This window comes from Mobula hypostoma, chromosome X1, assembly GCF_963921235.1.
Source record: "Mobula hypostoma chromosome X1, sMobHyp1.1, whole genome shotgun sequence".
In the NCBI taxonomy this organism is placed as follows: domain Eukaryota; kingdom Metazoa; phylum Chordata; class Chondrichthyes; order Myliobatiformes; family Myliobatidae; genus Mobula; species Mobula hypostoma.
The window spans coordinates 20,210,647-20,224,036 of record NC_086128.1 but is presented as its reverse complement, the minus strand read 5'-3'; the positions used below and the strand labels follow the sequence as shown (position 1 = coordinate 20,224,036).

The window sequence follows — 13,390 nt, the reverse complement described above, 5'->3', positions numbered from 1 at the left end:
AGGATTAGAGTAATGAGGCTACTGTCATCTTCAGTAGTCACTGGCACAACCCCGGCTCCTTTAGAGGATTTGGATGCACAGGCAGCCCGTGTCCCTCTGCTCCCCTCTTGCTGTCTCTGGGCCTCCTTGTCCCCCAGACAGGGAAGAGCACAACTGTGAACCTTGCAACATGTTTGGGGGATTTGCCTCTCGCGGTTGAATGGCCGGCCATGCGTGCGAGCTGTGGCATGAGGTTTGCAGAAGGACTGGGTCTGCATTTGGGGAGCACGAGCTGAGTTCTGACAGTGCGTCCGCAGCAGGGTCAGATGTGTGGTCCACTGAACGGTGCCCTAGGCTGGTGGAGCAGTTACACCATAAGACACAGCAGCAGAACTAGACAGGTCCTTGAAGAGGTACTGGATAATAGTGTTACATGGGTTAAGATGCATTATACAACTCTCTAATGGGAAGACTGACACTGTGTCCTTCTCTTGTCAGGGTTCCCACTGATTCCAGCCATTATACATGCGATTGCCAGGAGCATGTACTACAATGACAAGTAAGAGCAGCTTTGATTTCTCTTCTTGAGCTATGGATAGAAACTAGGATTGTCACTGCAAGGTATTTCAGTTCAAGGAAATCATTCAATGCATTTTCTTATGTTTATGAGATAATAAATCACCTCACTAAAAGAGGTGGTCCAAGGGAAGACACCATGAGCGCACCATGAAGCCCAGTGCAAAGCTCCAGCATTAGATCCATGCAGAGACCAGTGCAGAATACCCACTGTCATGTAGCACTGTGCAGTCCTACTGTTCAAATCCACTGCGATGCCTCAGCACAGAGCCCCGTTATCAAACTCTACCCCCAAGCTTCCCTGCCAAATGAAATCCAGATCCCAGTGTAGGTCTTAAGTTGCACAAGGTTTCTATCCTGTTTCCATTTCCTGGCTACTGGGTACCAATAGAACAGTCAATGTCTTAACAGCAAACAGGAATAACCAATCATATAATGAGAAGCAGACTGGTGTGTTACCTTCTGTAGTGTTGAGCACGTCATTCACTGAGGTCATTTAACTGGCTATCTATTCTTTGAGTGTCTCAAGATAATGGATGAGTTAGGCACTGGATCTTTGCTCTCTCGGTGTTTGACACTTTTCTTTCCTTGTCACCAGTTGCTGGATGAGTTCTGACACTGTTCTTCTGTACATTGTCCATGGCCCAGTCTGTGCTGCATTACTGGTAAGTATGTTATTCCGTTCTAAAATCAATGCAACTGGAGTGATAAAGACCATTATATAGAGATTCTAGGGTTACAGAGCATGAAATGATGCTAAGTCTTGATCTAGTTGACCTTGTTTCTTTAGACTGTTATTCTTGGCCCCTAGGTCAATCTGTTCTTTCTGCTGAACATTGTTCGTGTCCTTATTACCAAGCTGAGGGTGACACACCACGTACAATCTAAAGTCTACATGAAGGTTGTCCGAGCCACGCTGATCCTTGTGCCGCTCATGGGGATTCAGTTTATTCTGATTCCATCCAGACCTGAAGGACATCTGATTCGGAAGATTTATGATCATGTGATACACGTTTTTGCACATTATCAGGTAAGCGTCTTTTGTTGGCTGCAGTGCAATTGTTTTAGAATGACTGCCCATCTTCTTGCTGTATTTGTGTGATGGCATTTGAGATAAGAATTAGCAGGAGTTTGCCACTTGATCCCTTGAGCCTGCTCTGTCACTCATTAAAATCCCGGCTGATCTGATCATCCTGCCTGTTCCTAACATCTGTAATCAAACAGATTCTGATGCCATGCTGGAGTCACTCAGTGGAAAGCTAGTAGATACTAATGCTGCAGAGTAATGCTCCTATAGCGCACTAAATATGGGAGCTTTTGAGCGATGGACTTCTGATGTCAGAGAAGACGTTCTGTGCTAAAGTGCAGATGCTAATTAAAATGAATAGCTTAAACTATATAGCTTCTAAAAGTGGAAATAGATTTTTAAAAAACTTATGAATAACTGAGACATATTGCTCACAAACTGCACATGTGAAATGGCAGGATGCTTCATGTGTCTTTGGGGAACTGTTTGTGTAAAGGCTGATTTATACTTCTGCGTCAAATGGACACCGTAACCTACGCAAGTGGCCTACGCGCGTTTATACTGGTACATTGGTGTGTCTGCGTCGCTCTGCAATTCGGGCATGTCGCGCATGCGCACACACCTGCCCGTGCAAGGCTTCATGGTCATGGTAGTGTTTCTCTGGGTAAACAAGTTTAAAGCGAGCGTCTGTTTTCGTAAAAGCGAAATGTGTCCTCCATAATTTCGGAGGTCTGTAAAGCTTTATGGAAAGCATTGCAGCCAGAGTTCCTTCCCTGCCCTTCAGTCGCCCAATGGGAAGCTATTGCAGCATAGGAGGAAATGCGATGCTACCAAGCGGACCAATCACAGTTGTTGTGGTCTGCGTTGCCGCGATGCGTAGTTACATTTTGGGAGAGGTGCACGTCAGGCTACGGCATAGGGATCCGCGTAGGGTCTGCGTAGGGTTCGCGGCTACGCCGTACCTACCGCGTCGATTTGATGCAGAAGTATAAATCAGCATTAAGAGGGGTCTCCAGTTGCCTGAGCTCAAACTTGGGGAATCTGGGTTGGAGTGGAAGCTGGAATCACTGTGGGGCATCAGGTATGTTCTTCAAGGGGAAGCGGCTATGCCAGAAGCAGTGGTGGTATGGTTAGTAGCAATGACAGAAAGGGTAGCTGAGGTCCTGATTTCATTCAAGAGCAAGGGATTAAGTAAAAAAAAAGAAATTAGTATCTTGCAGATTTTAGCCTACACATAACTCAGGGTACCACATCACTGGTGACAGTAAAAGATCAGGAGTATTGCTGCTACACTTGATGCATGATTCAAGAGGAAGAGGCTTAGATTGTTGCGGTATTTGGATTAATTATGGGGCAGGAGGAACCGATACAAAAGCACTCATACTAAATTGTCAGAGCAAAATGTATTATCAAAATATGTATATGTTACCATATACATATTTTGAAATTTACTTTTTTGCAGGTAATTACAAGAAAATAAAGAAAAGCAATAGAATTTATTAAAGACTATAAGCAAAGACTGGCAAACAACCGCTGAGCAAAAGAGGACAAATTGTGCACATAAATAAATAATACTGTTGACTCCATGGAAGTGAGTCTGTAGGTTATGGAAACAACAGGAATTCTGCAGATGCTGGAAATTCAAGCAACATACATCAAAGTTGCTGGTGAACGCAGCAGGTCAAGCAGCATCTATAGGAAGAGGTACAGTCGACGTTTCAGGCCGAGACCCTTCGTCAGGACTAACTGAAGGAAGAGTGAGTAAGGGATTTGAAAGCTGGAGGGGGAGGGGGAGATGCAAAATGATAGGAGAAGACAGGAGGGGGAGGGATAGAGCCGAGAGCTGGACAGGTGATAGGCAAAAGGGGATACGAGAGGATCATGGGACAGGAGGTCTGGGAAGAAAGACAAGGGGGGGTGGGGACCCAGAGGATGGGCAAGGGGTATAGTGAGGGGGACAAAGGGAGAAAAAGGAGAGAGAGAAAAAGAATGTGTGTATATAAATAAATAACAGATGGGGTACGAGGGGGAGGTGGGGCATTAGCGGAAGTTAGAGAAGTCAATGTTCATGCCATCAGGTTGGAGGCTACCCAGACGGAATATAAGGTGTTGTTCCTCCAACCACAGGTGAAGTGTCGCCTCACCTGGAAGGACTGTCTGGGGCCCTGAATGGTGGTAAGGGAGGAAGTGTAAGGGCATGTGTAGCACTTGTTCCGCTTACAAGGATAAGTGCCGGGAGGGAGATCAGTGGGGAGGGATGGGGGGGGAACGAATGGACAAGGGAGTCGCGTAGGGAGCGATCCCTGCGGAAAGCAGAGAGAGGGGGGAGGGAAAGATGTGCTTAGTGGTGGGATCCCGTTGGAGGTGGCGGAAGTTACAGAGAATTATATGTTGGACCCGGAGGCTGGTGGGGTGGTAGGTGAGGACAAGGGGAACCCTATTCCTAGTGGGGTGGCAGGAGGATAGAGTGAGAGCAGATGTACATGAAATGGGGGAGATGCGTTTGAGAGCAGAGCTGATGGCGGAGGAAGGAAAGTCATTTCAGGTGAGGTGACACTTCACCTGTGACTCGGCTGGGGTGATATACTGTGTCCGGTGCTCTCGATGTGGCCTTCTATATATTGGCGAGACCCGACGCAGACTGGGAGATCGTTTTGCTGAACACCTACGCTCTGTCCGCCGGAGAAAGCAGGATCTCCCAGTGGCCACACATTTTAATTCCACATCCCATTCCCATTCTGACATGTCTATCCACGGCCTCCTCTACTGTAAAGATGAAGCCACACTCAGGTTGGAGGAACAACACCTTATATTCCGTCTGGGTAGCCTCCAACCTGATGGCATGAACATCGACTTCTCTAACTTCCGCTAAGGCCCCACCTCCCCCTCGTACCCCATCTGTTACTCATTTTTATGCACACATTCTTTCTCTCACTCTCCTTTTTCTCCCTCTGTCCCTCTGAATATACCTCTTGCCCATCCTCTGGGTCACCCCCCCCTTGTCTTTCTTCCCGGACCTCCTGTCCCATGATCCTCTCGTATCCCCTTTTGCCTATCACCTGTCCAGCTCTCGGCTCTATCCCTCCCCCTCCTGTCTTCTCCTATCATTTTGCATCTCCCCCTCCCCCTCCAGCTTTCAAATCCCTTACTCACTCTTCCTTCAGTTAGTCCTGACGAAGGGTCTCGGCCTGAAACGTCGACTGCGCCTCTTCCTATAGATGCTGCTTGGCCTGCTGCGTTCACCAGCAACTTTGATGTATGTTGCCTGTAGGTTATGGAATCAGTTCAGAGTAGTGGTGAGTGAAGCTGTCCACACTGCTTAAGGAGCCCTGATGGATGTAGGGTAATAACTGTTCCTGAACCTGGTGGTGAGAAATCTAAGGCTTCTGTGCCTCCTGCCCAATGGTAGTAGTGGGAGGAAAGCGTGGCCTGGGTGGTGGGATCATTTATGATGGATGCTGCTTTCCCGTGGCAACGTTCCTTGTAAGTGTGCTCAAGGGTTGGGAGGGCTTTGCCTGTGACAGACTGGGCTGTATCCACCACTTTCTGTGGACACCTCTATTCTTGGGCATTGATGTTTCCATACCAGGCTGTGTTGCAACCAGTTAGGATATTTTGTCAAAGATTTTGGTGACTGGCTGAATCTATGTAATGTTCTAAGAAAGTAGAGCTACTGCTGTGCCTTCTTTGTAATGTCACTCGCGTGCTGGTCCCAGGACAGATCCTCTGAAATGATAACGCCAAGAAATTTAAAGTTACTGACCTTCTCCACCTTCAATTTGCTAATGAGGACTGGCTCATGGATCTCCAGCTTCTTCCCCTTGTAGTCGGTAATCAGCTCTTTGGTTTTGCTGACATCGAGTGGGAGGTTGTTTATTGTGGCACCATTCAACCAGATTTTCAATCTCCATCCTATACCATTTCATCACTTTTGATTTGGCCAACACCCAGTGGTGTCGTCAGCAAATTTGAATACAGCATTGGAGCTGTGCTTAGCCAGACAGTAACAAGCATAAAGCAAGTAGAGCAGGGGGCTAAGCACACAGCTGTATGGTGACTGTGTAGGAGGTGTTGTGAATCCATACTGACTGGGGTCGGTAAGTGAGGAAATTGAGGAAGCTGGGCACCGATATATAAAAGTAGAAAAGAGAGGAACAACATACATGTAGAAATGAGTGTTGGCTGTTACCAGAGCAGGAAGTGGTATATTAGCAAGAAGCGGACTAAGGAGAACTTTGAGGTGAACAAGAAGGTTGGAATACAGGTATTTCCTGTGTGCCTGTACCTGTGTTCTCCCATTATTGCAGACCAATTATTTCAAACCATTTCAGACTGGCAAAGGCATCTTCAAGCTGAACTGAAATCTCTTGCATTTTCAGCTAAGAAACAAGTGGAAGTTCAGTCAGTTACTTACACCCACCACGACTAATACCGTTTTGTTTCACAGGGTTTACTGGTGACATTGATATTCTGCTTCTTTAATGGAGAGGTGAGTATGATCTTCAACTATATTTGTTGCTGGGAGTTCATCTCAGCTCATTAGAATTCGTGTTCCTAATGCAAACCTTCAAATCAGGAATTTGAGGGGGAGGGATATGTGTGTCTTTCTGCTTGTGGATTATCAATAACTTTTGTGTCCCAGTTCATTCCCTCCATAAACAACACACCTTAATTAGGTTAACTGCAGAAGCCCATTACCCAGAGGGCTAGCTTAGCTTCATCCCTCACGGATAGGATCAGTATGGATCTCCTTTTCCTATAATCACTCTAATATAGTTCTCTCGCTAGTATTTGGCCATTTAGGGCAGGCATGTTTTTTATTTTCCTCTCCTCCAAGGCCGCACCAACCACAAGGAGGGAGGCCATTCCAACATCATGTGAGACCGGGAATGGGAAAAGTGGGTATGATTATGGGAGTTCACTGGATCAGAATCCATAGGATGATTTGGGAGATCAGAGACTGGGAATCCCTGGGAAAGTGTAGAACAAAGTGGGAATACTTGGATCTTGCCACTGTGTTAAACTACTAACGGAACTCTTTCCTTTCAGGTACAAGTTGCATTGAAGAAGCACTGGTCAAAGTATAGGGACCAGAGCAATCACCAGTTTAATAACTTGGATGGTTCCCATTCCAATGCTACATCAATGTCAGAGATTACCCGAAACTCTCTGGCACAGTCCATCAGCAACCACCGAACCAATGGCAAGAGCTGGTGTGAGACTATCCCACTGAAAGAAATAGGCAACCCTGTGTGAGGGGTTTCCTTACCCAACCCCTTTAAAGATTTTTTCCCATATACAGGGGAAAGTGTGTGTATATATATATAGCAAGTCGTATTCTTGAATTGTGGTAATAGCTCCAAGCTCCATTTAACAGAATGAGGTGCAGTCCGTGTGGATCGGAAATACACAGACGTTTTCTTCAGAACATAGCAGCTTACTTCTGGTTCCGTTGAACAAGTACCATTAAAACTCTCTCTACACTTGATTATGGAACTAACCCATTGCGCCTGTTCCTTTGAACAATTTGACAGGCCAAGGTGATTAAAACATCATCTGAGGGGCAAAGCTCTTAAAGTTGGAATTTCAGATCTGGTAAGAGCAATTCAACGATGTGCATTTTGATAGCAGCTTCAACGTGGGAAAATGTTTCAAGGTGCTTCATTTTTTTTTTGCCAAATTGCTCTGTAAGACCTTGGGAAACTTGTGAAGAAACTGAGATGAGATGGCTCTGAGCAGAGTGACTGCCTGACTCTAACCAGTAATGTACAAGATAGCAATGTAAGACGGTTTCTATGTATCTTCCCTGGCTGCCAAGCTTCACAAAGTGTACTTTACAACTGTTGTTTGGGAGGCTAATATGATCGTTTCCTTTGTCTTTTAATGATTTAAATGGTTCCAGTGAACATTTCTGACTCAGGGACTTGGATAGTCAAATCCCAAATTTGAAACTACTTTCCATGAATACGCAGGCTATCCTAGGTACCAATTGAATTGGAGCTTCATTTAAAGTGGCTGTTTTCTCAAATTCTCCTGCTTTGAATTGTTAAGGATTAATCATGTCAAGCTGCTCCAAGAATCACAAACATTGCGATTAAAGTTAGCTTTGTACATTGCTGCCCCTTTCTCCGGGTCTGGCTAAGTGACTTCTTTCAAATTGTACCCATATTAGGGGAGCATGTTAATTTTTAGAGGTTTACACTTGTGTCTGTCTTTATCCCTAATATTGTTAAGACTTCTGCAGTTACTTCCCAGAATTATTCTTATGAGCTGACTGGCATTGGAGGAAGGTTTCAGGATTGTGTATACAAAAATCAGTCTGCGACTGGATTGAGCATTACCTCAACTGGAACAAGTAATTGAATCATGCTCCCATGGTAGCTGACTGTACACTCCTGTTATTTATATTATCCACATAAAATGGTCATATGTTGAAAAAGCAATGTCACCAGGTACCACGCCACCACTGGCTCGTCCAAGAAAAGCTTTTACTCAATAACCATTTTCTGATCTTTAAGTTTTTCAGGATTTCTCTCTAAAATCTGTATGGAACAAGACCACAGTAATCCAAGGGACAACATTGGCGGTGATCCTGCCCTAGTGACATGATGAAAAGACAGAATAAGGGCCTGGATTTAATTGTTACATTGTTGCTCCTTTCCGCACCTTGGGCAGCAACGCTACCGTTTCTTTAGCATTTGTTCCCCCCCCCCCCGAGGCTGAATTGTTAGTTTGACGCTCAGCCCAGCGCGGGTGGGAAGTGTACAAGGAGCGGACCAGACTCGAACCTGGGACACTTGCCTCGAGGTCCAGTGCAAGTACCACCACGCCACCGGCTGGCTAAATTGTTACATTATGTTGAGTTAATTAATGCCATGCAGTACTTGTCCTGGATTTATTTCACATGCTAAATGAAGAAGTATTTTATTGAATGAATCATGAGATTCTGCAGATACTGGAAATTGCAGGTCGTTGGGTGACAGTCAGAGGGGGGAATGCGAAGGTGAGCAGACAGGTAGTGCAGAGCACCCCTGTAGCCATTCCCCTGAATAATAAGTTTACCGTCCTGGATACTGTTGGCAGGGACGACCGACCAGGTGTGAACCACGGTGGCAGGGCCTCTGGCACTGAGTCTGACCCGGCGGTGCAGAAGAGTGGGACGGAGAAGAGAAGAGCTTTCGTCATTGGAGACTCTATAGTCAGGGGAGCAGACAGGAGATTTTGTGGACATGAGGACATCTGCATGGTTTGTTGCCTCCCGGGTGCAAGGGTCCGGGATGTCTCTGACCGGGTGCACGACATCCTGGGAAAGCAACCAGAAGTCGTGATACATGTTGGGACCAACGACACAGGCAGGAAGAGGGATGAGGTCCTGAAATGTGAGTTTAGGGAACTAGGCAGAAGACTGAAGAATAGGACCTCAAGGGTGGCGTTCTCAGGATTGCTGCCAGTGCTACGTGACGGTGATGGTAAGAATTGGAGGAGATGGCAGTTGAATACGTGGCTGAGGAGTTGGTGCAGGGAGCAGGGTTTTAGATTTTTAGATCATTGGGATCTCTTCTGGGGAAGGTGGGACCTGTATAGATTGGATGGGTTGCACCTGAACTCGAGGGGGAGCAATGTCCTTGCAGGTAGGTTTGCTAGCATGGTTCGGGAGGGTTTAAACTAATTTGCAAGGGGGATGGGACCCAGAGCGATAGAGCAGTGAAAGAAGTGCATGGAGTAAAGCCAGACCTAACATATAGAGAGGCTTTGAGGAAAGAGAAGCAGAATAAACGGTGTAAATTCTGTAAGGTAGAAGGGCTGAAGTGTGTGTACCTCAATGCAAGAAGCATCAGGAACAAAGGTGATGAACTGAGAGCTTGGATACATACATGGAATTATGATGTAGTGGCCATTACAGAGACTTGGCTGGCACCAGGGCAGGAATGGATTCTCAATATTCCTGGATTTCAGTGCTTTAAAAGGGATGGGGGGGGGGAAGGGGAGGGGGGTGGCATTACTGGTCAGGGATACTATTACAGCTACAGAAAGGGTGGGTAATGTAGCAGGATCCTCTTTTGAGTCAATATGGGTGGACGTCAGGAACAGGAAGAGAGTAGTGACTCTACTGGGGGTATTCTATAGGCCCCCTGGTAGCAGCAGAGATACAGAGGAGCAGATAGGGAGGCAGATTTTGGAACGGTGCAAAAATAACAGGGTTGTTATCATGGGTGACTTTAACTTCCCCAATATTGATTGGCACCTGATTAGTTCCAAGGGTTTAGATGGGGCAGAGTTTGTTAAGTGTGTCCAGGATGGATCCCTGTCACAGTATGTGGACAGGCCGACTAGGGGGAATGCCATACTAGATCTAGTACTTGGTAATGAACTGGGTCAGGTCACAGATCTCTCAGTGGGTGAGCATCTGGGGGACAGTGACCACCGCTCCCTGGCCTTTAGCATTATCATGGAAAAGGATAGAATCAGAGAGGACAGGAACATTTTTAATTGGGGAAGGGCAAATTATGAGGCTATAAGGCTAGAACTCGCGGGTGTGAATTGGGATGATGTTTTTGCAGGGAAATGTACTATGGACATGTGGTCGATGTTTAGAGATCTCTTGCAGGATGTTAGGGATAAATTTGTCCCGGTGAGGAAGATAAAGGATGGTAGGGTGAAGGAACCATGGGTGACAAGTGAGGTGGAAAATCTAGTCAGGTGGAAGAAGGCAGCATACATGAGGTTTAGGAAGCAAGGATCAGATGGGTCTATTGAGGAATATAGGGAAGCAAGAAAGGAGCTTTAAGAAGGGGCTGAGAAGAGCAAGAAAGGGGCATGAGAAGGCCTTGGCGAGCAGGGTAAAGGAAAACCCCAAGGCGTTCTTAAATTATGTGAAGAAAAAAAGGATGACAGGAATGAAGGTAGGACCGATTAGAGATAAAGGTGGGAAGATGTGCCTGGAGGCTGTGGAAGTGAGTGAGGTCCTCAATGAATACTTCTCTTCGGTATTCACCAATGAGAGGGAACTTGATGATGGTGAGGACAATATGAGTGAGGTTTGATGTTCTGGAGCATGTTGATATTAAGGGAGAGGAGGTGTTGGAGTTGTTAAAATATATTAGGACAGATAAGTCCCCGGGGCCTGATGGAATATTCCCCAGGCTGCTACACGAGGCGAGAGAAGAGATTGCTGAGCCTCTGGCTAGGATCTTTATGTCCTCGTTGTCCTTGGGAATGGTACCAGAGGATTGGAGGGAGGCGACTGTTGTCCCCTGTTCAAAAAAGGTAGTAGGGATAGTCCGGGTAATTATAGACCAGTGAGCCTTACGTCTGTGGTGGGAAAGCTGTTGGAAAAGATTCTTAGAGATAGGATCTATAGGCATTTAGAGAATCATGGTCTGATCAGGGACAGTCAGCATAGCTTTGTGAAGGGCAGATCATGTCTAACAAGCCTGATAGAGTTCTTTGAGGAGGTGACCAGGCATATAGATGAGGATAGTGCAGTAGATGTGATCTATATGGATTTTAGTAAGGCATTTGACAAGGTTCCACACGGTAGGCTTAATCAGGAAGTCAGATGGCATGGGATCCAGGGAAGTTTGGCCAGGTGGATTCAGAATTGGCTTGCCTGCAGAAGGCAGAGGGTCGTGGTGGAGGGAGTACATTCAGATTGGAGGATTGTGACTAGTGGTGTCCCACAAGGATCTGTTCTGAGACCTTTACTTTTCGTGATTTTTATTAACGACCTGGATGTGGGGGTAGAAGGGTGTGTTGGCAAGTTTGCAGACGATACAAAGGTTGGTGGTGTTGTAGATAGTGTAGAGGATTGTCAAAGATTGCAGACAGACATTGATAGGATGCAGAAGTGGGCTGAGAAGTGGCAGATGAAGTTCAACCCGGAGAAGTGTGAGGTGGTACACTTTGGAAGGACAAACTCCAAGGCAGAGTACAAAGTAAATGGCAGGATACTTGGTAGTGTGGAGGAGCAGAGGGATCTGGGGGTACACGCCCACAGATCCCTGAAAGTTGCCTCACAGGTGGATAGGGTAGTTAAGAAAGCTTATGGGCTGTTAGCTTTCATAAGTCGAGGGATAGAGTTTAAGAGTCGCGATGTAATGATGCAGCTCTATAAAACTCTGGTTAGGCCACACTTGGAGTACTGTGTCCAGTTCTGGTTGCCTCACTATAGGAAGGATGTGGAAGCATTGGAAAGGGTACAGAGGAGATTTACCAGGATGCTGCCTGGTTTAGAGAGTATGCATTATGATCAGAGATTAAGGGAGCTAGGGCTTTACTCTTTGGAGAGAAGGAGGATGAGAGGAGACATGATAGAGGTGTACAAGATAGTAAGAGGAATAGATAGAGTGGATAAGCCAGTGCCTCTTCCCCAGGGCACCACTGCTCAATACAAGCGGACATGGCTTTAAGGTAAGGGGTGGGAAGTTCAAGGGGGATATTAGAGGAAGGTTTTTTACTCAGAGAGTGGTTGGTGTGTGGAATGCACTGCCTGAGTCAGTGGTGGAGGCAGATACACTGGTGAAGTTTAAGAGACTACTAGACAGGTATATGGAGGAATTTAAGGTGGGAGCTTATATGGGAGTCAGGGTTTGAGGGTCAGCACAACATTGTGGGTCAAAGGGCCTGTACTGTGCTGTACTATTCTATGTTCTATGAAATCCAGAGTAACACACACACAATGCTGGAGGAACTCAGCAGGTCAGGCGTCTATGGAGAGGAATAAACAGTCACCATTTCAAGCTGACACCCTTTATCAAGTCCAAAACGCATGACAATTTTCACTATTTAGTTTGCTCTGCATCATGTCATTTCAGTAATCATCTTGAAGTTTGTTACTATCCAGTTCAACTGAGTAGTGGTTCTAATGACAGTTCCTGTGGAACATCACTGTATACTTCCCTCCAGTCTGAAAATCAACTGTTCAACAGTGCTTTCTGTCTGCCACTATTATATTTATGCTGTAATTGTCACTTCAAATCCCCTGAATTATGAACCTGATTTTCCATATCCTACTTTCTGCTAGCATGTTAATCTCTCACTCGAGTCACACAGGCAGCTAGAGCTTTCAATTTGCCTTCCTCTCCACCTCAAACCTATTGTGTGCCTGAACAATTTGAAATGTTTCATAAGTGGACCAGATCATTTTGGTTTGCTCTACTCAGCTTGTTTGCTCACTGATACAATTCCACTTGCTTCACTTTGTTTCCCAGAAGTAAATGCAGCATTGCATGTCCTCGTTGGGCTGAGAAATCAGGAAATTTCTGTTATATATAGTATGTACATTTCATGCATTCCCCTCCCTTTTGCCCTTTGCAGACAGCCCATCCGAGATAATTAATTCTAATCACATGGACTTAGTCTATACTGCCTTTTTCCAGGGCTATAAGACACCACTGATAGATAATGTTAGAAACATTCAGATCGCACCATATCATGGTCAAATAAATAAAACTGACAATTTAAGTTGAAGATCCTTCCATGTTCTAGCGAAGTGTCTACAACCTGTTTCTCTCAGCACAGATGCTGCCTGACCTGCTATATCTTTTCAGCGCCCTCAGTTTATTTTTATTTCCTTCCCCATCCTCCAGCGATCTTTCTTGTGCTTCTTGTAGCCAGGGATATTGCTAAAGATTGGCCATGTAAAAACTTAAGCCTGCACCTCACCAATCTTTTTTTTGACCCACTATGGATTTACTCATGTTAATTTCAAACCTGGGAGTGCTTTACATTTGTCTCTCGTTTTCCTATCTCCATTTCAGAGCTATTCTCAGCTTGCGTAAATTGTCCACCCCAGCTCTCTGCACTTCT

General features: G+C 45.8%; 1 protein-coding gene across 6 annotated transcripts in view; it reads left to right on the top strand.

Moving 5' to 3' along the window:
* LOC134340356 (calcitonin gene-related peptide type 1 receptor-like) overlaps positions 1-9,532 on the top strand; it is a 122,903-nt gene extending 113,371 nt beyond the window's left edge. For all 6 annotated transcript variants that reach the window (XM_063037512.1, XM_063037516.1, XM_063037515.1 and 3 more), the window contains 5 exons: positions 478-538; positions 1,154-1,220; positions 1,367-1,585; positions 6,030-6,071; positions 6,632-9,532. In XM_063037512.1, the coding sequence (XP_062893582.1) occupies positions 478-538; positions 1,154-1,220; positions 1,367-1,585; positions 6,030-6,071; positions 6,632-6,838 (596 nt within the window). In that variant the 3' untranslated portion in view covers positions 6,839-9,532. The remainder of the gene's footprint in view (positions 1-477; positions 539-1,153; positions 1,221-1,366; positions 1,586-6,029; positions 6,072-6,631) is intronic.
* Positions 9,533-13,390: the final 3,858 nt, after the last annotated feature.